This window comes from Balearica regulorum, chromosome 1 (genome assembly GCF_011004875.1).
Source record: "Balearica regulorum gibbericeps isolate bBalReg1 chromosome 1, bBalReg1.pri, whole genome shotgun sequence".
NCBI classification, from domain to species: domain Eukaryota; kingdom Metazoa; phylum Chordata; class Aves; order Gruiformes; family Gruidae; genus Balearica; species Balearica regulorum.
The window spans coordinates 30,986,501-31,011,452 of NC_046184.1; the positions used below are offsets into that span (position 1 = coordinate 30,986,501).

The following is a 24,952-nucleotide window of genomic DNA, read 5'->3' on the forward strand; positions in this document are numbered from 1 at the left end:
CTCCAGCGTGGGCTTCCCACGGGGTCACAGCCTCCTTCAGGTGTCTCCACCTGCTCCGGCGTGGGGTCCTCCACGGGCTGCAGGTGGAATCGCTACACCCCCTCATCCTTCCTCCATGGGCTGCAGGGGGACAGCCTGCCTCACCATGGTCTTCACCACGGGCTGCAGGGGAATCTTGCTCTGGCGCCTGGAGCACCTCCTCCCCCTCCTTCTTCACTGACCTTGGTGTCTGCAGATGTTCTTACATCTTCTCACTCCTCTCTCTGGCTGCAAAAGCGCTCTCTAACTATTTTTCTCTTTCTTAAATATGTTATCACAGAGGCGCTGATTGGCTTGGCCTTGGCCAGCAGCGGGTCCGTCTTGGAGCCGGCTGGCATTGGCTCTGTCAGACACAGGGGAAGCTTCTAGCAGCTTCTCACAGAAGCCACCCCTGTAGCCCCCCCGCTACCAAAACCTTGCCACGCAAAACCAACACATTGTATTCTAAATGTTTCTAAGAAAACATTTCTAATGGAACCTCTTTTTAAACATACACCTTCTTCATCATCTTACCATAAAAGTATTGAATCTGAATCTAGCAAATCTACGGAAACAGTGCTTTATTTTTAAAACTTAATATTGTTTTGGAAGGGTGCATAGTTCAATGACTCGGATAAAACCAATAGATTAGATAAAAGGAGAATCCAGTCAGTTTCTTTTTTAATCTTAGCTTTAGTTTATATCTTAGGGAGTGACATCACTTAAGCCATTTCTTGCCTTAACAGAAATGACGATTTTATTAGGGTCTTCAGGGACATTCAAAATTTCTGTAAAACTGAAGGTTTCTTTAGTCCAGAGGCACACAAAATTTCCAAGATTGTTCTTGGAAAAATGATAGCTAAAGGTATTAAATAATATTTTTCCCTGGACAGCAGATTGCATACAGTTCTGTTTTACTATGGATGCAATGATTCATGCATTCATGTGCTCCTGAATTTATTGTTACATTTTCGTCTGTATAAGACCAAAGCTCTGTTCCCAATGAAGATACAAGCTGGGACAACATGAAAGTGAGTGGCATGTAGGTACATAGGAGATGACAGAGTTTGCAGTCATGCAATTTATTAGGCTGAGTTTTGCTGAGTCTAGATATGCTAGTCATTTTTACTCTAAGAAATTGGTCTTTATGGACTGATTATTACAGTGTATTAAAAAGGATGAAAAATAAAAATGGTCAAGCACAACAAGAAAGCTGTGGATTCCATACCTCAGCAAGGTACTGTTAAATAGAAAGAGAAAAAGTGAAGGTGACTTCTATTTAATTCTTTGTGTTTGTGAAATAGGAAGTGCAATTTAATTTGCAGATGGAACAGCATTTCCAAATTAACCTAAAATTAGTGCCTCCTTGAAGAGACGAGTAGCACTGTTAAACAGAGAACTCCCTGATGCATGAGACGTGATAGCTGCCTGGCTGTGCAGTCTACTCTGCAAAAATTTGAGGCTTTCGCAGCTGAGGAACTCTGAGGATCTGCTCTGGATCCTCTGGGCAGTGCCAGCCTTTCTACAGTCTTTAATGTCTTAGCTCTTACTAGTCTTTTAAAAATGTTACGACTTCTGTAGGTATCAAGGTTAGTGATCTATTAGATCAATTTATTATTTTGGGGTTTTTTTTGGGGGGGAGGATGTCTGTGAATTTTTGAGTATGTCGATGACTTCTTAGTAAAAAAATAGTAAATCACCTGAAAATCTGGAGTTATATGCCAGTACAAACCTTTCTTTGATCTTCAGGTGGAAAGGCTACAGTATTCTAGGAACTGTATCTTCATGATTTTTTCCAATTAGCTGTAAAAGTCTCAGGTTTTGGTCTTCTGGATCATTGTGGTTGTTTTCATAGAAATAGTGTCCTGATCCTTTTTAACCTGGCTCAACATCTCTTTCTGAAGGCTTATTTCTCAAGATTATTTTCAAGTTGAACTTTCATTTTTCCCTTGGGCAAGGGTATGATGGTACCATGTGACTACTGATTGGTTGATTCAATTTTCCTTACTTCAGTCTGCTTCTAAGGAGAGTAGTGACTCTTCCAAAATAACATACACAGCCAGCATGGATTCTTCTATAATTCATAGAACAGTATAAAGTGCAAGAGGAGTATATCAAGGACACTTCATTTCAGAGAAAATATTCATGCACTACCTCCAGAAACAGAGTTCCAGCACAAATCTTTAAGTATAACCACTTCTTTTTTTCTCAGTTTTTCTTGTGTGTTTTTTTTTTTAATTTCAAACTGAAAATAGAAATCTCTAGTTTACTTAAACCTTACAAATGTTGTGAAAAATGAAACTTATAGTCCCTATTAGCTTAATATAACCATACACAATTGTAACTATAAATGACTACAAGCATTACATGTTAATTAACCTGGAGTAAAACTCGACTCCATTGTGAACTAGGAAGTTGACAGTAACTTTATCATGTATCTAAAAATGAAATAAAAATATTTTACCCATATTTTTTTCATTAAAAAATCAGCCATTTCTTATATTGGAACAGTTCTTGATGAATTTTGTGTATGATACCTTTTTTACTATCTATGTAACCTAGCATATAAAATTAGTATGTAGGCTGGACACGCTTTAAAAGCAGATGAAACTTTCCCTGTCACATCTGTTTCTGATATTTTCTAGCAATTATTTCTGCATCTCACGATTGCATCTCTAGCAGTGAATCCTCAATATATTTTTATTCTTCACTGGCTGCAGATTGCTCAGGCTTCACACAAAAGATCCAATCTTAAAGTACTTTTAGATGAAGTTCTTTTGACTGTGAGTAGTACAGAGTGACTGACTCATTTCAGATGTGGTCCCATAGAGAAAACATGGCATATCTACTGCACTGGAAGTGGAATCTAAAAAAGAAAACCTGGAAACTGAGGTTAAAATGACAGTTTTTTTAAAAAAATGGGTGATTTAATGATAGCCAAAAAGCCTTTGTTTTTAATGTGGTGCTTTAATTCTGAAATGAGTATTTTTAACCTAGCTTTGCATCACTGATTTATTTTATTTTTTTAATTTATTTTTTGGTTGCTGTGATTAGAAGAGAGGCAGTATACAACGATGTCTTTGTGATGGCTGAGATGAGGTGATTTCTTCCACTGAGCTTAGTAGCTTCCTAGCAAAGCATTTTAAAGCAACAAAACTAGATATAACAAATGTGTTATTTAGACAGGTTCTGCTACATTTTATCTGACTACCCCAAGGGACTTTGGCTTTACTATTGTCATATTCTCTCACTCCCAGAGCTGTCATGTAATATAATGGTATTTAACGAATTCCATTTGGAAACTGATTCTACTCAAGGTCACTAAGATTTCAAACCCCATAACCTATGCTCGGTATTCCACCTGCAATTATTATTGCTCTCCTTTAGCATTGCAGTATAAAAAGAAGGACTTCTGAGAATTTTCTGAGGAAAAAAAACCCCACAAATTATTCATGAAACTGAGAAAAGCAATATCAGTTACTGTATACTGCTCCTACGCCAGTGAAGTCCAAAGGGAGCTTTGCTGTTGTCCTCTCTAAATTTAGTATCAAGTCATTTAGGAAGCTAATTTAATGTCAGATGATGCCTTGCATTTATTTCAAACATATCTTTTGAACAGATGGATTTTAATGGAGAACATTACATGATTTTTAAGTCAATATAAAAGCCCAGATTCTTTTAATCTAATTGTAAGCCTTGAACAGAGACACCCAAATTGATAGCCCAGTTCCCTAGTCTCCCTCTACAGTCAATGGAGAGAAAGGGAGAAGACAGATACAGCTTACTACAGGTCTACATCACTATGTCGAGGTCCTCTGTTTGCACTGATTGTCTGCAGAGCTTAGCATGATTTTCAGTTTAGACTAATGAGTTAGGTGGGAGAATCCAACCTTGCTGAATTTCTCACGGGATTTCAAGAGTATGATGAGGGAGGGTCTAATAAACAATTCAATCAGTCTTCATTTAACCTCAAGTCTTATATCTAGATGCTTTCTCAAACTCCATTTTCTAACTTTAATTTCCTAAATTTAATGTGTATTTTAAACTTCTCCTAATAATGTTAATACCTTGATCAGTAACCACTGCTCTCTCACATTTGTGTTCTGGACACCAGAGCACTTCAGCACAGAATATTAATTGCCAAGTTAAATCAGTTTTTTTTTCTTATGTCTCACTTCAGGACTTAAGTTATGTTAATTTAGGGCTATCAAAAACCCTAAGGTATTTGATTTATTATCCTTCCAGCATGCAAGCACCTCTTTTTTTTGGGTCAGAGATATGTTCATGTAGGCAGTCTCTAAAGAAGGTGAGATTGCAGCATGTATTCCAAATACAGAGAAATTACTTGAAATTGTTCTCTGGTGATTGCCAGGGAACTTTTCCTATGTAAAACTGAGTATCTTTGAATTAGGAAAAAATACAAAAGAGTAAGCCAAGGATAATGGTAATAAAAGTCTTTGACTCTCTCTCTTCATCCACCCAAGGAGCTCTGAATAGGGGCTGCATATGATTCCTTTTGTGGGTATCTTTCAGTATGCTTCAGTAGATATTGGATCATACCAATAGGGTTAAAGCCATTGTCCATTGAAACAAATGCAATTATATCCCTTAAATCTAATAAGTTCTGTGTCAGGCTTGTAAATTTTACAGTAGTCTGCACTATATTCTAATAGCTGTCTGAGTCTAAAGCCTGTGAGGCAATTGGCTTCTCGCTACTCATATCTCGTCTTGTATAAATGGACAGGAGATTCAGAAATTTCGGAGGGAAAAAGTGTTCCTCCTTGTTTGCATAAGGCTTTGTTCTGGTAGATAAACAAGTTCTCTAAACAAGTCCCTCAGGTCATGAACACTTTTTAATGCTGAAAAGAATTTTTAGTAGCATTCACATTTCTGTAATAGAAATAAAAATATATGAGGGGGGATTTTTTTTTTTTTTTTAAACCTAGAATTCCACTAAATATTTTCCTCCTTTTTTTTTTTTTTTTCATATGAATAGGAGTATGTTTACTTAGCACTTCAGTAAGTACCATGAAAAACAGTGCCTGTGTACCAGTGACATTCATAAATCTCATGTATTTGCTGCAAGCTCTCATGTTTCTCAGATAAGTCATGACAAGCTGTGGTATTGTTACATATTATGCCTATTAGAAATAATAGTCCTCATCAAAAACAAAATGCAGTGCAATACTAGACTGTCATCTGCTTTTCTCAGAGCAGTAATATTGTTAAGCCTTGCTGCTCACACTGCTTTATAAATTAATAGTTGAAACCAGTAAGATTCAAGAGGCGGTTTGACATATACATATTTTACATCTTCCATAAATCTGGTTGATGGGTTTTTTGATTTGTTTTGTTTAGTTGGGGTTTTTTTGTTAGTTTTTGTTTTGGGTTTTTGTTGGTTTTTTTTTGTTGGTTGGTTGGTTTATTTGTTGTTTTTTTAATGTCTCATTTTACAGAGGAAATGAAATACATCTTAAGGTCAGATTCAGGTGTCATTATACATGAAGAATAGCACTGGTTTACAGGAACAGTCCTCTCAAATTTAATGCAACTAGCTTTCAAATAAGTTACTAATCAGTTTGAGAAAAGGTTCCAGATTCCAGTCAATGTTCAAAATACATCTGAAACTAAGACACTAAGAAATTCACAGCTCAGAGTGGCTTTTTATATGTAACATGTATCATTATTTAAAAAGAACAAACGTATATGTAATTGGCTCTGCGTAGCTTTGTTTTCTCTAGGAAACACCAATGGTAAGAATTAGTTTCTTAAAAAGCCTTAAACTTTATAATCATAATCAAGAAATTATGAAAAATTACCAGGTTTTAATTTTTATTTTTCTATCACTGTCCCTGTTTGTTTTTTTTTTTTTTTTAACAAAGATACTCCTATTTTTATTTTGACTTTTAATATCGATTTGTTTTATTGTCATCTAATTGACTTTCTGTAGAATAACAAATAAACATTATTAACAAAATAATTTTTATGCTTTTGTTAGCAAGCACATTTTTAAACACTCTGTGCTTCAAGTGGCTTATTAATGAAAAATAAAGGGCACTTCATATTTCTGAATATCTATTTTAAAGACAGTTTTTATACTACACTTTGAAGGCTGAGGAGTTTTCAGAACCTTTACTGTAATGCTTGCCATACTCTTAAAATAGCAAAACAGAACAAAACTTCACACCCAAGCTTTCCCTATGGGAGAGATGTCATGAGAAACTTGTTGACTCCTGACTGATACAATGTGACACACTCCAAATGCAAAGAGGATTTTACACAGAAATGCCATAGCTCATCATGTTAGCCTCTCTGTCAAAAAGAGAGAAATTAAGGCTTCATGAGCATGTTGGTTACTTTTTGTGTTCAGTTTATGACTCTCACATTGTAACAGTGGCATTTGATAATGGCGAAGTTGGAGGACCCAAACTGAGTAATTAATGATTTTCTAGTGTTCAGGTGGGTGATGTCAATGTATCATGAACTAGGAAGGAAAAGCAAAGGAAAAGTACTTGGCAGAAATTTAACTTTAGCTTTTTAAAAGAATAATAAAAATGTCACTATTTAGTGATCAACAGGGCCCATGTATCAAGCATAAAATTATCTGACAGGCTGTCATCTGAGCACTATTTCTGACATGGCTTTAGGATCCAATCACAACTTATTTATAAGCTATCATTTTTAATTACTTACACATAGTTCTAATGAGCATGTTTCAGAATTTTGATATTTTAAACCCTTTTAAAAAAATCTCATTAAATAGGGATTAATTTTGATGTGGTTCTAAGTATGAAATCTCAAATGATAATCATCAAATAGGCTCAACCTTGTTTGTGTAGCAGCAATAAATTTAAAGTAAGATGCAATTTAACATAACAGTACCTCTTTCTTAGTAGCTTCATGCCTACGATGCTCAATACAAGGAACATTTTACATGTGTTTTGTACTTATGTAAATGACTATGTATAATGCACTAAAGAATGGTGAATGGAGACTGAACTTTGTTTTTTCATTGTCTTAACTTTGAGAAGATGTTGACTTTTAAAAGAATATCTCACTTTCTGTGTACGTATATTTCAATGTACACCCTGTCTAGCATTTTCATCAGGGCTTGGTTTAGCATTTTCAGACATGAATATTAGTGATTAAGAAGTGTTGATAGTAATACCATAGTACCGGATAGTAAGAACTTTAAATAAACAGAGTGATAGGGGCTGAGCAAGAGTAAGTTTTACTTCACAGAGATGGAATGTTTTAGAACCTCAACATTTGAAAACCAAAGCATTAAAGCTTCTTTAAGCACTAAAGCTAATAACTGAGGCCAGCTGAAATATTATCCCTAAGCATAAACCACTTTTATTATTTTCTGTTTTCTGACATATTTTCTGGATAGTTGCTATAGCGTATACAATACATATTCTACAGCTTTTGTGTTTATTTCATCTCTCTTTTGAGGGGAATCTCAAGTTCTTTTTAAAAACCCTTACTCTCTATGATTGACAAGATGACTGTAGCAATTTGCGTTCATTGCAATTGGACGGGTGAGATGGCTTTCCTGACCCTAGATAAGGTTTAAGAAAGTAACAAGGAAGATAGGACATACCCCATTAATCTCAATCAAGGTCTAATTTGGGGTTGTGTTCTGTGATCAGAGAATTAAATATTTGTTCAGATGCCACAGAATTTAACTTTTTTTGTTGGTCAATTCACCTTTTGGCTAAACTTGGAAATTAATCTGTCTTGGAAATTATTTCTGTATCCCTTGTCATCCATACTACGATTGTGATTACGCCTTGCTCTCCAGCCTTCCTCATAACAGAGTATTTGGGCATTTATAGTGGATCCCCTTCCCATTGTATAATGGAGCTAGGCAATGGAGAGTCTGGGAACCAGAGCTGGATGCTGCTCTGCCCAGCAGTGGAAGAAGGTTGGTGGGATCTTCTGCCTGGGGAATGCTACCAGCCAGCAACTAGGAAGCCTTGAGGATGAATAATTGAAGCCAGCTGGAGGTTCCCCCCTTTCTTGGCACACACAGGGGAAGGGTAACAGGACTGCCAGAATGGCATCAGAGAAGTCACTCAGGAGTGGTAGCCAGACTTACCAGGGAGGAAAGCATGATAATCCTATCCAGATACGATCTGTGCGTAAAATGTTCCTTACACAAATATGTACTAGAGAGCTTTGCAATAGCTGTGAATTAATTTCTGCAGAGATGTGGCAGAGACTATGAAGAAAGGTGATATAAAGTATTCTGAGACTGCAGAGAGAGCTGCCTTGCTGTAGAACATAGGAGGTGCTGCATTGGACTTTGCTGTTGCAATGGGTGATAAAGGTTATTCTTGTTTAGTATAAGTTTGAAGCTCTTGCTCTCTTACTTAATATATTAATATTAATTGGGAATGTTTTCCAGTTGCAGCTAATGCTCAGTGAATTTATATTATTACTGAAGTTTGGGGAGGAAGTCTTTCTTCTAATTTCAGGATGCAGGTTGTTCAAGCAGCTCTTATCTCCCATCCAAAGTCTTGGTGCTATCTACATCTTCCTTCCCCCCGATCCCCCTAACCCCCTGCCAACTCTCATGAGCACTGCATTTGTTCACTTTTTTTTTTTAAGAACCACACTTTCCTTTATCATTAGATATGAACCTCCATTTTCTTACTTGCTGTGTTTAGAGTATCATGAGTTTGACTCACATGTATTTGACTCATGGTTAAAATCACTTCCTCATGTCTACAAACATACAGTGGGGCAACCTCTAGTTTGAGATTGATTCACTCTTCAAATGGCTTAATGGTGCATACCACCAGATGGTGAGACTTCTGAGGACAAGGCAGCTTCAGATTCACCTCTGGCTGCATGTAACTCCAGACAGCATGAAAACTTAGGTCACTTTGGGAAATTTGGAATAAAGCATGGGAGACTTTCTTTGCAGGTTTGGTGGTGAGTTTTGTCTGTTCAAGATTGCAAGCATTAGACTCACTGAACAAGAAAACACACAAAATGTTTTGGAGTCAAGAATGTAGAGTTCTTACCAAGCTCAGACTGGGTTGCAAGCTGTGCAGTAGAGGCAGAACAAAGATGCTACATGGAGGTCGCCAGACCTCCATTGCAAAGCGATTGCAACAGCCATTTTCCATCGCCTTTACCTGTAGCTGAATGGAAATTTAGTACTCTAAAGCAAGTTAGAAGATGAACTATTCATAATGGTCTCAAAATATGGATCATGTTATTCATCTGCTTTGAGTGCTAAGATCCTGAATCAGACTACTCGGTAAACATACAGAACTATATTTTCTCCAGAGCAGACTGATAAAAATGTATCAGATTGTGCTGTCTGCACATTTCACTGCTGCTGTCGTCTCAGCTAATTTCAGAGACAGTACTTGGATCTGCAGGCATTGTAGCAATGGTGATGGATACACAGTCTGCTGCTGACCAAAAATGTGATTTCTGTCCCCCAAAACACTGAAGTACAAAATAAATGTTGGATTTGCAGCATATTTTGAATGAGATGGTGTTGTAAAGGTAAGCACTAAAAAGGAATTTTAATTATGTTGATTTTCTTACTGGAAGTGAAAAGAGTTCCATGTAATGAATTAATTTTAGTGGTGTTAAGTTTTAACATTTAGATCTTTCAGATCCTAAATGTCTTAATCCTTTTCCTGTACTGATGACCTGGCAGTCTTGAATGGTTATATCTTGCTAAAATAGCCTGATAGCTATATATAATCTGAAAAATTGAGTAATTTAAAGAGTTAATAAATCTGGATCATCAGCTCACTGGAAATTGTATTAATTTTATTTTATTTTACTTAATTTTAATAATGTGCTCAAGTGTTTTACTTGAATATTTAAAGTTCAGCACATGCTTTGCTGAACTATGGCTTGATGATGACTATGACAGAATTTTTTATTAAATATGCAGGCAACTGAATTCATTAGTCTTCCACTACTTTCTTGCTCATGCTGTATAGCTTAAGAGCAAGTCTTAATATTTCCTTGAGATAAATATAGCTCTTGATGGTAAAGTAGTGGATTAAATCTGGTTACTGTATTTGGCTAATGACGAAGGTAACCTTTTATTTTGAAAGAATGCGGTCTGTGACTCAGTTATTTGGTTTATAGTATCCTGTTTTGTTATGTAAGTATACATTAAAGAAGACTAGAGAGCAAGGGGAAAACAGAAAAAAAATAGTGAGTATATTGCAAGGAGAATAACAAAGGTCTTGAAGAGATCAATGGGAGAACCGGCTGTCTACAAACTGGTTTTCCTTTATCTTAGTGAATTTGAGACATTTATGTGCCTATGGAAGATATAGCACAGGACTTTGAAGAAGCCTGTGCCCTTCTGAATGAGGAGGCCCAGGGGCCAGTAGAGATTTCCTGGGATCTCTCAAATGGCAGAAGGTGCCTCGGTTTAGGCCAGTTAACTGGACCTCTAATGTACTGGTCAGGAAGTTCATATGTGGGCTCCTCCCGTCCTTCCTAGTTTTTCCAATGCTCCCATAATGAAGGGGAGCTGCATCACCGTGGTCATTGCATCACGGCATCACTGCTGGTCCCCTGCTCTCCTCTGGATCAGTCTACGTGGGCTGCCAGGTGGGCGAGCCAGGCCTGGTGACTTCATCTATCATAGTCACTTCTCTCTAACATTTCCTTCTCCATAAGAGCACAAGCTTCCTCACTGAGGGAGTTTCCTGTGGAGAATTAAAGAGTCATATCTCATGTGAGAAGTGCAGTCCTTGCAGACTCAGGATTGCATAGAACTGCAACACTATTTAATTGAGGATATGAATCTTATAATATTTCCGATTTATTTTTGTGAAGCTTTTTTCCTCAGCAAAACCTGTTATGCCATTATCTTAAGCTGATCAGGAGTGAACTAAAGGGAAAAAAAAGTGAATATGAAGAGGATTAGTATGTAGGATGTGGAAATTATATTCATAAGTATATAGTGTCAATTATTTAATCATAATTTCTGTTACAAAGTGAAAGGATAGCTACATAATTTGAATTATACCAAGAAGCCTTGTATTTTGACAAATATCACAGTATCATAAAAACACAGAATGCTAATTAATAGTAAGGTTGACTAGGGAAAAAAAGAATGTTTTGGAGATATTTTTTTCCAAGTAAAGTAAAAGCTGGGTATAGTACATTTAATCTCTTCCCCATAGTTTTAAGAAAAAATATAGAATAAATTGGATAAAGACAAGAGGGGAAGTATTTAAGCATTCTTAAATTCATAGCTATTATTATAGCTATAAGGGGGAGAAAAATCTTTGTATATATTTAAAGTATTTATGTGGAGTTTTTTTCCAGTAAATCAACTTGGGGAGATTACGTATACACAATTATCTTGATGAAATTTACCATTTTAGATGAGCTTTAGCCATCTTCACATAAAGACCTCTATTAAAAAGTCTTTTATAATTTTAATAACATATCATGCAGCTATTTAATGACATTTTGATATCCTAGCTGCTCATTTAATATTTACTCCCCATTGCTTTTCATAGCTCATATTGCCAACAGCATGTTTTCTGTAAGTCAAACTGATTCTGTATGCCATTTTAGAAGAAAATATAAGCAAACCTCACAGTAGGATTTTTTGAAATATTTAGTTAAGTGGAATAGGCTATTGAACTATAGTCTTTTTAAGGTAAGAGAAAATCAAAATTATTTTATTAACAGTATTGCAACAACGTCATTTGTATCAGACTAAAACTATTGAAATGTGTGATAAAAACCAGAGAAGCTGTGAGTAGACTGACAGATCTATTTGCTAAACATACAAGCTATTGTCACTGAAAATTTCTGAACAGTTCTCCTAGCTTTAGAAAAGGCTTGCTCTGCCCAGTAACAATTGTAATATCATAAGGTGTTGTAACATTTTGTTTTAATTAAGATGTATTTTCTCACCTATTCCCTTGAATTAACTGTTCTGGCTACCGCTGGCCTTCTTCACTTTGTCTTTTTTTTTTTTTTTTTTTGCCTTACCTCAGCATTTGATAATTGCTGTAATATGGTCTTGACTGACTGCCAGGTATCTGCCAAGTAAAATTTAAAGTAATGAACTTTCCCAAATGCCTGGGGTCTGCTGCTCCCACCGCTGTCCCATCATAGTGCACACTGATGGAGCCACTCAGGCTGGAGCTGCTCCTAACAGAGCAGACAAGACAGCAGCAGGATGGGATGTTCTCCATGACATCCCTTAGTGTTCGTAAATAGCCCTGATTTTTGACCTAGGTACTTTCCTGAGCTTTTGGAAAGAATATGAAGAATATAAATTAGATGCAAGAGGTAACTAGTATATGGGTTTTTTTCACATCAGTTGTGTTGAAGAAGAATTTAAGTGTATCTAGAAATTGAAGCCTGCTCTTTCCTTTTGACAGTACAATTCCTTCCTTTCCTTTTATTTATCCTTAATGAGTCTGAAATGTCATCTCTCCCAGCGTGTGTGCATATGATTCCCGGCACCGTCATACTTCTGGAAATTTGGTGGAATTTGATCTGTCATCTTAGCTTGTTTGCTCAGCTTTGCAATAATAGCTACTCATCATTAGGGCTTGCTTTATCTGTGAGTGTGCAGTGGAAGCAGAGCAGGAATATGCCAGAGCTCTCCCCCCCGTATTGTACACGGTAGAGCATCGCAGTAAATCTCCGTGGCCAGAGCAGTGCTGGGATGCCTCTGTCCAGTTCTCCTGGAAGCACAGGGCACCACAGAGAAGGGGTGATGGAGCAGAGGGCATGGTTCCATCTGCTCGAGCACCAGCCTGCAGGGATGAGCTGGGTCTGCAGAGGAGCGGCGCAGTAAGAGGACGAGTGCGGTCCCTGGGTAGTGCGTGAGCTCTCAGAGCCGCTCTGTGACTCCTTCCCTTGGACTTGTTGCATTGCACTGCTGCATTTGCCAAAGATTTAGAATGAAACTCTAAATTAATGGCACGCAATGGAAGAAAACTGGAAGTCAACTTAATTTGTAACGTACAGCATTTCTGCATAGTGTCCTAAGTATTGTCAGGAAAGACAATGCACATAATCAGTATCAGTGCAGTAAGCTGAAAAATGTCACTAAGCCTGACATTCTTCTGACTCTGTGGCACTGACGCAATATGTTGCTGAACAGGAATTCACGTTGAAGGCTTTTATGTATTCCTGAATAATTAATGTGCATAGATTTGGGATATAGCTAATGCTCTCTAGGTGAAGATAATGAATGTGTTTTAATAATTGTTTCCTGCCACTTGATTTATCAATTCTTAAAATATTGAATTGCAAATATATTACTGCTTTTTAATGTAGGGCTCTTTCATGAAAGCTATTAGTACATTTTGTTGTTCTGTTGAGTTACATGACTTAGTGACAATCCTATTTATTCTAGGAATTTTATGCATCACCTAGTGAAAAATTAAAAAGCTTTTAAGTATTGAATGATATTTATGTATATGGAGCATGCAAAGCACATCATACTGTGCACTAACCAAATTCTTACACCATTTTTATTACTAGAAATCTAAAATAAATAACAGATTGGTTTGTAAATCTTTTTATAGACCTATTTAGCGTAATGGTTCTGTTAATCATAAGCAAGAAAGAATGATTCCTAAGAATGCTATACTTACCGAAGATAAAAGGAGTAGTAGTGCTGTGTTATATGCTGACCTCTATTTTAAAAAAGATGTCTTTAGAAACCACAGAAGAGGAACTGGGAAGAAGTGAAGAAGTTAATAGCTGTAGCGTCCATTTCAATAATATATCCTTGACAATTACAATAAAATGCATTGAGATAGAATTCAGGTGATAGAATACTTGTGCCAAGCCTGTTACTGTGTTTAATTTGGCCAATGGCATTGACAGCTGATTTCTTCATGAACTGAATAAAAAATACACTATTTTATACTGAATTCCTTTAAATCTGCACTACTTTTATGAAAGTAAGTTGTGGTTCATCACTAACTAGTCTCTGTCTGTACATCTAACTGTAGAAAAATCTCATATGTAAAATATATTCTCTTTTCAGTGACCATCTCCTTCCTTTACGTCTTTTGTAACTTCAGGTTTAATATAGGCATGTAGACATGATGTAAAAAACCAGAATGCAACCCAGTTATTTTGATATTTAGTACATTACATTTTTTTCAATTCAATCAATAACCTGAGCTTTTATTACAATGCAGTGACTGTGCTCACCTCTTCTTATATGAATAGCTTAAATTGCAAAACCATGTTGGACTGGAGCAGTCACAATTGTTATACTAATTTCAGACAGCTACTCTGTGCTAACATGCAAATTTTATTCATTCTGGGAATCATCCATTGCATTTGAAGTATATTTCTCTCTTTTACATTTTATTTTGTGTTTATGTCTGTGCATATGTGTGTAGATGTGCATCACTTTTGAGTGACTATTTTCACTGTTTAAAAATGACTTAAAATAATTGTCATTTATGTATTTTCAGAATTTTTTATAATATATTTTCTATCTAAATGAACACTTCTGAATTTGATAACTTTAATAAGGACCTTTACTGAATATATGGTAGCTCTGTGAAAGAAAACACATATGGGATGTTTTATCTGTAGCTGGAGCTGCTACTTCAGCTATCAAACTAATGGAACCGTAATGGAACACTTACGAACAAAATTAATGGGCTGCATTCTTTTCTTTGTCACTAGATCTGTATGGCTCCATTAGGTCTGATTTGTTCAGGGAGGAGAGGAAAGAATGATGAAGACGCTAGTATTTTGCTATGTAATTGAAAGGAATCTATCACTTTTTTTTTTATATTCATGAGCTAGTTAGCATCTTGTTATGCCAACCTTCAGTGAGCTCATGTAAGTTAAGGAACATCTGTTGGGGTATGGTTTTATTTACAAAATGATCTATTGATTCTCATCTTTTTGTTATTCTTACATTCATAAAAGAAGGAGGTCAAGGATTTTTGTTTCTTCTGCCATTGTTCATTATCCCAGATACTTCTACTAGAGGAAGTGGTTTCTCTGGGATTTTACTGTAATCCACAGGATTTTATTTTTATTGAGCCCTTTTCCCTGCTACTGCACTTCATAGTAGTTGTTTCAAAGTTCAACCATGTACAGAAAATGAAATGTAATAGCAATCATGTTTACTTTCTATTAAAGTATGGATTTTTTGAAGAGACTAATTTACTGGGAGAATTCTCTGTGAGACCATTTTACACCTACAATCTAATATCAAAACCCAGTGCAACAACCTTTCTTAAAGACAAGCAATCTAATTTGACACAGATAGCTATCCCACACTATATATTTTTGTTAGTATTATAGCTGAAACACTCCATAGTTGCCTAAGTGTTTCTATCCTGAGGTTTTCTTTGAGATTTGGGGGGCTGAAATATTCTAGAATTTTTTCTCTCTGGTCCCATTACACATGGTTTTCAACCTCCACACCAGTTTGGCATTCCCAATCTTCCAGAATTTCAGTACAGTCAAACTACATCTAATTGGCTAATAGAATATATGTAGCATGTCTATGAACTAATAGAACTGGAAAAATTCCTTAAAGTTATATGTCTGCTCAACTAGTACCATCTATAAATCACCCAGAATTTCTCCATATTAGGGAATTTTTCACCTAACGTGTATTGGCACTTTTCAGAACCTCTGTGGGGAGTAGCAAGTATCCAGCCAGCAAAATATAGTCTGAATAGACCTCTACTGCTGCAGAATGACTCCCCACCCATCCCCAATGACTTTTTGTTATGAAACAGAAAATTTTACATCCCCTCCACCCCCAATGGCTTTGTATTATGAAACAGAAAATTTAAGAAGAAAATTTTGAATACAAATTATCACGTGGAAGGCTGTATATAAAGCTTCTTTACTAACCTGCATATGAACAAAAAAATGTAGTAAGAATATATTACTTCAGAGAACAGAAAGCATAATGTGAAACACTGTCATTGTTTGCATTGTTTTATCTCTTTTTGGTTTGAGAGGATTTACAATTTTTTGTTTTTACATGTTTATTATTAGCCATGGCATTTGGAAGGCCTGTGCAATATTGCTAGAATATAACTCAGCTTAAGATACAATAGCAAAAGTGACTCTTCAAAACCAGAGGCTCATATATGCCTTTAAAATTGTGATTTTCTGGCTGTTGATGAAATTTTCTCAAGTACACAGGTTTTAATTTAGAGGATTTGCACAATTTAAACATTTATTAATGAGACCAGGAGACAAAATGCAAATTAATGTTGAAATTTTATAGGCTTAAACATGATGAAACAAGCTCATTTTTTAGATAATAATAATTTTTAGTATTTTAATAATTTTTTAGTATTTCTTCTTCAAAAGAAATATATTTGTATTCAGGTACTTATTCAAGTAGACCTTCAAAGAGGAATATTGTGTTGATCCAATGTTAAGGATCACTCCTGTGCTTTATTATTATCTTCTAATTACCATGGTTATAATTAACTTTTGTGACTGATCTAGATATTCCCATATTTCTTATGTTATTTTATGCTTTGTAATATGATTATTACAGGACCTTCTGTCACAAAGATGTGAATGTTTCATGTATATTTCATGTTTTTATTGAAACAATAAGTTAAATTTCAGCCACAATCCCCCTGAATCAAAATATATTGTAATAAAATAATAAAATTTATTTTTTCTATTTAATTTTTTGCCTGATTTTGAATGTAATCTTTTTTAAACAGAAGAAATAGTGAAAACAAAATGTGTTTATCAAGATTTTATCAAAAGCACCATTTTTGCTGAGGAAAAGCAAGAAAATAAATACTGAGTGAGGAAAAAAAGACAATCTTTCTGTATTTTGCAGCATTTGATGAGAGTTTATGTAGTCTTAATTAGAAAATCAGCAGTAACGTTGTGGTGGGTTGACCCTGGCTGGGGCCAGGTACCCACCAGAGCTGCTCTATCACTCCCCTCACTCCCCTCCTTCACTAGACAGGGGAGGAAAAGTACAACGAAAAGCTTATGGGTCGAGATAAGGACAGGGAGAGATCATTCACTAATTATCATCACGAGCAAAACAGACCGAACTGAGAGAGGGAATTCATCTAATTTATTACTAAGCAAAACAGAGTAGAGGAATGAGAAATAAAATCAAATCTTAAAACACCTCCCCCCACACCTCCCATCTTCCTGGGCTCAACTTCACTCCCGGCTTCAACCTCCGCCCCCCTCAGCAGCACAAGGGGGACGGGGAATGGGGGTTACGGTCAGTTCATCACGCGGTGTTTCTGCTGCTTCTTCATCCTCAGGGGCTCTCATCATTCCCCTGCTCCAGCGTGGGGTCCCTCTCACGGGAGACAGTCCTTCACAACCTTCTCCAACGTGAGTCTCTCCCATGGGCTACAGTCCTTCACGAACTGCTCCAGCGTGGGTCTCTCCCACGGGGTGCAGACCTTCAGGAGCAAACTGCTCCAGCGTGGGGTCCCCACGGGGTCACAAGTCCTGCCAGCAAACCTGCCCTGGCGTGGGCTCCTCTCTCCACGGATCCACAGGTCCTGCCAGGAGCTTGCTCCAGCGTGGGCTTCCCACAGGCCACAGCCTCCTTCAGGTGCCTCCACCTGCTCCGGCGTGGGGTCCTCCTCGGGCTGCAGGTGGAATCTCTACACCCCCTCATCCTTCCTCCATGGGCTGCAGGGGGACAGCCTGCTTCACCATGGTCTTCACCACGGGCTGCAGGGAGATCTCTGCTCCAGCGCCTGGAGCACCTCCTGCCCCTCCTTCTGCACTGACCTTGGTGTCTGCAGATGTTCTTACATCTTCTCACTCCTCTCTCTGGCTGCAAAAGCTCTCCCTAACTGTTTTTTCCCTTCTTAAATATGTTATCACAGAGGCGCTGATTGGCTTGGCCTTGGCCAGCAGCGGGTCCATCTTGGAGCCGGCTGGCATTGGCTCTGTCAGACACAGGGGAAGCTTCTAGCAGCTTCTCACAGAAGCCACCTCTGTAGCCCCCCTGCTACCAAAACCTTGCCACGCAAACCCAACACAAATGTAATGCTATTGTCAAAATTTTGTTATGAGCAAAAAGGCAAACACACCTCATACAGAAAGCCACCAATTCACAGTTAGTTGTATTAACACCATATTTTACTTATTTTATTTAGACTGTTAATGTGGTTAGTTCAGTTACAATGATATTGCCATTCACACTCCAAAATATCAAATTAATACACACCAAGTCTCAGTAAAAGTATAATGTAAAAATGTCACACAAACACTTTCAGGTGCCTACCCTTTTCTCAGTGTTTATGCTGCCCTTTTGGGTCCTAAGGTTGGCAGCAGCCATCCTCCTCAAAAAGAAGGGAAAAGGGTGGTTTAGTGAGTTGTTGGCATCCTGAAGTCTTCACTAGGAGGACTGTGATGTTGATGTTTTCTTCCTCACTCTCAGTTCTACTTGGGTCTAATTTAGTACACCTTCTAACATTGGGGGTTTTTTTGTTTGGTTGGGGTTTTTTTTCCCTTGTTCTTTCTTCATTCATTGGCAACATCACTTTTTATCTGTATTTATTATATATTGTGTTTTACTCATGTTAGTACATTCTTTAATCTTCCAAATATTTTTTTCTCTTTGTTAGCCTTAAAATCTTTTTGTCCAACTCACCAGCCAGTTTGTTATTTTTTTTATTTTTTTTTTTAAATGACCATTGCTAAATTGCTTATAGGCTTGCAGTTTTTATTATCCCATTTCTATAGTCTTGTAAACTACATTATTATGTTAAAGTCATAAATATTTCATTCTACACAGAATAATTATTTTTTACTGTATATGTAAAAAGTTTGATTATACCACAAGATGATGCAAATGTAAGTATGAAGGCTCTAAAGAAAACTGTAACAAATTAGGCAGTAGTCACCTGATCACTAGAAAAAAATTGTTGCAGCTAAAGAAGCTGAATCAAAACTCCAGGCAGGCAAGGAAAGTTCAGACAAAGCCTGAGAAATTAACCTTGTGGCTTTGCAGAGCAGGTACAAAATCTACAGCTTGTTACTAGCAATGGCAATACTGGCTTACAGGGCTACGATAACAACTGAACAAACATTCTTGCATTGCTTTTTGTCTCTTTGTCTTATTATCACTCTTAATTAGCAAATTGACTAATTAGGAAGTCTAGCTTTAGAAAAGGTTGTAAAAGCCTGGGTGTTTTGGTTCTACATTGCTGTATTTCAGGTTATATTCAGTGGTGCTGTACTTTCTTGTTTTAATGTTGTTACACAGTTTGAAATTGTGGCTGTTTCAGCTACAGCAAAATCGCCAAAAGTTCGAGGAAAAAAAGAAGCAAAGAGAAATTTGTGGGGAATGCACTTAAGGTAAAGTGAACTTACAAATAGGAGCAGTGGTACCTGAATTTAGAAGGTTGGGTAGACTTTACGTATCCTGAGAAAGTTGAGAATAGCCTTGTTAGGGTGGCATCCTTATCTGGACTTTTCCTTTTCTTGAAATCCAAACTGAAGACCTGGATTTCCATAGACATTTCGGTGTGTGCCACTGCATACTCCATCTATACAGGATTCTTGTGTAGTCTGAGTGCTGCTTTTACCACTGTGATTTGGCATCGGAAAAGGCATCATGGTAAGAGACAGTGAAGGTGTCAAATGGCAAACAGTCAAGAAGAGGTGGAGAGTACAGTCTGTAAATCAATGAGTATTTTAAAATGACGCATTTTGGAACTGGGAGAAATGATAGTAATATAAGTCTTTATACTAGTAAAGGTGCATTTATCCCGACCTGTTAGGACAGAATAAGCAAGATAGTTGTAAATACCACTGCAGATAGCACTGTCAAGCTTAGGCTTATCTTTCCCTCATGCAGTGCCAAAACTAATCAGTCTCCGTACAACTAACATACTAACAACGAGCAGACTTTGAGGAAATATGCTTTTATCACAGTCACAGTGTCAAAACAGTATTATTCATTCAAAACTTATTTTGCAGATAAAAATGCTATGTTAACAGAATGACTTCTCAGTTGTTCAATTAAACATTCAAAGATTTAAAAAACAAAATAAAATAGGATTAATGCCTAAACAGCACAGGTTAGGGAGAATAATATATATTCAATTCAACATAGTGTGTGCTGTTGCTACAGCAAGAATAATAAATAGATCATAATGTAGAAATAAATATCAACTATTTAGATTGCTGACATCTCTTTCTCATGTCTGTAAATGAAATACGTTCCTTGAAGAATTCGTGCCTGTAAAGTACTGATTTTTCTTATAGTTGAGATAGTTTCAAGAGAATAAACTTATTTTCTTAAGTAAAGAGAGTAAATAACATCTGTAAGGGAATTATTAGTCTCTTTTTTTAATAGATTATTTCAGCATTTTGCTGTTGCAACAGAAAGTATACCCTCTCAGTTCACCCTTTGTCCATATCTAACCTTGATGAGGGTAAACCTGTTAATAAGGGCAGGTTATTCTCTGAGAACAATTCTGTTCTTCCTCAGTGAAATTCATAGCTGTTGTGGTAACTACAGAATAATAATAGGCAATGAATAAAAGTTATTAAGGTTGTTTGCAGAAGTCAAACATCAAGGTGCTTTTAAAGTGAGCCTTTAAGTTTTTTTATAAAAAAAGCCCTATAGCATCAGTGCCATTTGAAATTTAGTAAAGACTTCCATCACCCAACAATACCCATTTTTCCTTTTTAACACTAGTCATGTTGTCCTGTAAATCAGGTTTATAGGAAGGATATTTCTTTATTAGTTTCAAGTCAGACGATGGCCAGTAGAAGTAATCCTCTGGGCAAAATTATTCCCAGCCTTAGCTTCAAACAAGTTTTGATTCATTTATTACATTCTCAGTCTGCATGCAGACCACCTACTGACATCAGTAACGAGCAATACACTGAGAAAAACACAGAGCTTTGAAAATGGGATGTTATTTGTGTTCGAGAAGAGTATTTTAACATTTTTCTCTGTACTAATGCTGTCACATTTTTTATGTAGTGGTGGGGTTTGCTGTGGTTTTATGTTTTGGCACCAGCCTGTAATGTGTGTGCCATCATGCTGTATACTCAGTGAACAAATCCCCGTGGCAATATTACATTTGCAGACCACTTTATAGGATAATTAAGATAAAAGATACTGTGAATTCCATACATATCCAACAAACTACACAGAAGTATGTCAAGACTTGTAGCTGTGTCAATGTAGCTAAATGCTATCAAAACAGAGTTGTCACACAGCAGTCTGTCCTTTGCTGAAATGTAGGGAAAAAGCTGCAATGGATCAGGGAAACGAGTGATCCCTGCAAGGGATCAAGCAAGTGAAATATGATGCTAGACTGCAATGTCAGTGATCTACTTCAGATTCTTTTAGATATTGTGGGTTATTAAGTAACCAAATTATATTCAAGTAATTCAGCACCTGCTTCATCAAGCTACAGAATATGGAATTAGATATAGACCACTTCAGCTTCACTGATTTGATTATGTAGTAGAGAGAGACTGGTGAATATACATTAATCCTATGAAATTAAATCAAGAAAATTAGCTGAAGATATTCCTAGGGGCCTATTTGGTGTCTATTTGCATAAAATGCTGAATTACCTGCTTACTAAAATCACTTTTTTTTGTGATGAGTAATGGAATGGAACTGAAGAACTGAGTTTACATAAAAATTTAAGCAGAAATGTTCACGTTCAAACCAGAAATCCATTTAACTCCTGACTCTGACAACAGCCAATACCAGATCATTAGAGCATAAGAGCAAAACAAGTATATGATTTTTCCCTCAGTGTTTCCTAATGTGGAGTAGAGAGACTACACTGTTACTTTTATTTATGTTCGATTATGTGTGACGGACTTTGCTTCTACTAGTATTTTCTGAACCAGTTTGTAATTCTTTTCTGGTGTCTTCAGTATCCTGTATAATGTATGCAAGTATGATGTAATCATGCATACTTTGAAGAAGCATTTCCTTTCTGTTGGCTTTAAAAATTCTTTAAGATAATGTCATCTGATGTTTCCTCATTCTTATGAGAAATGATGACATAACAGACAAATAATCCATGCCATTCATAATTTTATAGACTTCTGACAAAAGAAGTCTAATGCTGTGCATTGCATCCATTAGGTTTATTTCTGTGGCTTTCATCTTGAGATCTGTATATATTGTAAAGTTTTAGGGTTAATATGTTAGATATCAAGGCTGAAGATATTTGATCAACTATTTACTTTTTTGTTCTTTAACCTCAGTTGTTTCTTTAGGAGTCTGAATTATTTCATCTTTTTACATATAGAGACACTCCAATATTTCTAACCATGTTATTGTCCTGTTTGTAACTTTTCTATTGGCAATGGATACTTTATTGATAGTTGATGGGAAGCTTATTACTCACTACCGTCTACAGAAAAAGTCTAAACAGATAATTTAAGATGCAGAAGTCTATCCTGCAGGCTTTTCAAATTAAGTGAGATTAACTGCATGCCAAATTACTTAATTTCAGTGTTAAGTATGGACATTGAAGGCCTCTCTTCTTATCTCAATCTGAAAATGTGACTAGTCTATCCTCAGTTATTCTTAGTCTAGCCATTTCATACCATATTTGAAAATAGGCTTGTTTGTAATTTTTTTAAGTTTTTCTCAGCAATTCATTTTTCTAAACTATGACACCTATAAGTGATAAGCAATATAATTTTTTACTTTTATTTTGATTTATTGAAGTAAAACATTAGTGAAATAAAATTATTGAAGTAAAACAATAATAAATAAGATGGTCAAACATGGTTACAAAACATATGAATGAAGTGTAAGTGGTCCTAAAACTTCAAAAATATTTGATCTGTGGATGTGTTTCAAATAATTCTATCAGAAATACATTTTCATCCTCGGGGAAATATTTACGAATCATGGTAATTTCCATTTTTGGTTGGAGACAAAATGGAATTTTGAAGGACAGTGATAAATAGAAAGCACAGCATGTTTAGAAAAGCTGCTATCCTGGTGTGCCTAGAATACATAGCTCAAATCCCAGACACAGGTTCTGTTTAACTTATTCAGAATAGATACTTGAACCTTGTTCTGCCGTACCCAGAATAACTAATAACCAAAAGCTTTTGGTGGATTATAGAATGCCTCACCTGCTTTGACCAGCTGTTTTTCTTGAACCTGAAAAAACATTCCTAGTTCATGTGTGTTACAGCCAGTGCATTTCAACAGGCTCTTTTGAGTTCCATGAAATGTTTTATTAAAAAAAAAAAAAAAAAAAAAAAAAGAAATTGTCACTGAAGCACTTTTTCTTTTCCTCTCATTACATGCGTGAAACACGCCTCATGCGTGCAAAGTTCTCTGCTTTGTATTCTCCCATTGCTCTAACAAATCATCATGTGCTTTGTATTTCCTACATTTTATTTTATCTGCAGTATTTAATAATCTCTCTGGTTTATATTTTGGTTATAGGTTTCTCTTGGACTTCTACATGCTCGAGCTACTCATATCCTCTGGCCTCCGCAACGCTGGCAGAAGTTACAGCCGATGCTACCTCCAGAGCGCAAACCGCTCCAGAGAGAGCAAGAGTGATCGAAATGTTCAGACGGAAAAACACGGAAATGGAGTTTAACCAGGAACAGTTGCAGTGGTTATACTATCACCCGTAAGAGCTTTGCCAAGTGCGCTTTAACATCAGGTTACATACATCTGACATCTTCATGTTCAAATGCCACCTTAGGTCTAAAGGGGTTTTTGGTTTTGTTGTTTGGTGTTTTTTTAAAATCTCAGAGAGTATGCATTGTGTGTTATTTTGGTTTGAAATAAATGGTTAGAGAAGATTAGAATGTTCAATTTTTCTGGGAGCAGTAAAATACTTGACTTGTTATTTCTGTACCTGTGCTTCCCTGGATAAAAAGTTATTAAAACTTTCAATAAAATATTTTAATCTTTTACATTCAGCTTGTTTCTTTAGTAACTGAACAGAACCTGTATTATTATCATTGATTGCATATGAAAAAAACCCACCCAAAACCCCAAACACATAATATGCTTTGGATTCTCCTACAATTTCTAATACTGAAGAATCTGTGCTTCTGTAGCTGAAAAGTTAATCATATATGTCATAATGTTTTTTTTTTCAAACAGCTAATGAGATTTTTTTTTTCTTTTAATGCAGCTTGTGTTTATTATTAAACCGAGTACATACTACTTATTTTAATTTCTCTTTCAGGAGTGTTTTATATAAACATTCCTTGTATATCTTGCTGAAGTAGCTATTCAGTCAAAATATACAAATTATATTGCAGTATCTGAAGGCAATGTTTCATTCATTTCTCAAATATAGTAAATCATTGTTTGTATTGATTGCCACATATCTTTGAAACTGTGTAGTTAGATTATAAATGCTATACAATTAATACCATAAATATATAATTAATATTATAAATACACTCTGTGAATATGCAGTAAAGCTTCTGCACATATTAAGTGAAAAGAACTTGAAAAATGACACATTTTCAGCTGCAGATTTGTATAAGCCAGCTTATTTTCATATTTATTGAATTTTACTTTAGATAGGATAGTGCTTTAAAAATTTAACAAATCACACAAAAGATCTTTAAACATTTCAACGGAAATAAGGCAATTATCAGAATTTCAGACAAGATGAAAATAAATCTATAGCTCTCTGAAGACATACATCTGTGTATTGGTTAGATAATAAGTTCAATCATTATGAAAGCTCTCCATTACTGTCTAACCTTCTTCTTAAATGCTCCAGCTCTCTAGTCTCTGAGCACTTTACTGTCTACATGTGCCATGATCTTTCTTTGTTCCAAAAAGCTGTTCCATAGGTCGTTGAACTCATCTTAGTTAAAACTAATGCAGTTTTTTTGGGTGTTAATTGCAGTGAATTCACAATTATTTTGATTGGCATAGGGTGATTGAAAACAGTAGTTTGCAATCTTTGTTTTTTCAAATTAATTA

At 36.0% G+C, this 24,952-nt stretch overlaps 1 protein-coding gene across 1 annotated transcript in view; it reads left to right on the top strand.

The window, feature by feature from the left end:
* The window catches only part of IMMP2L (inner mitochondrial membrane peptidase subunit 2), a 475,480-nt gene extending 451,561 nt beyond the window's left edge, over positions 1 to 23,919 (top strand). The window contains exon 6 of the mRNA XM_075742849.1: positions 23,438 to 23,919. Coding sequence (XP_075598964.1) covers positions 23,438 to 23,557 — 120 coding nt within the window. The 3' untranslated portion in view covers positions 23,558 to 23,919. The remainder of the gene's footprint in view (positions 1 to 23,437) is intronic.
* The last annotated feature ends 1,033 nt before the right edge of the window (positions 23,920 to 24,952 follow it).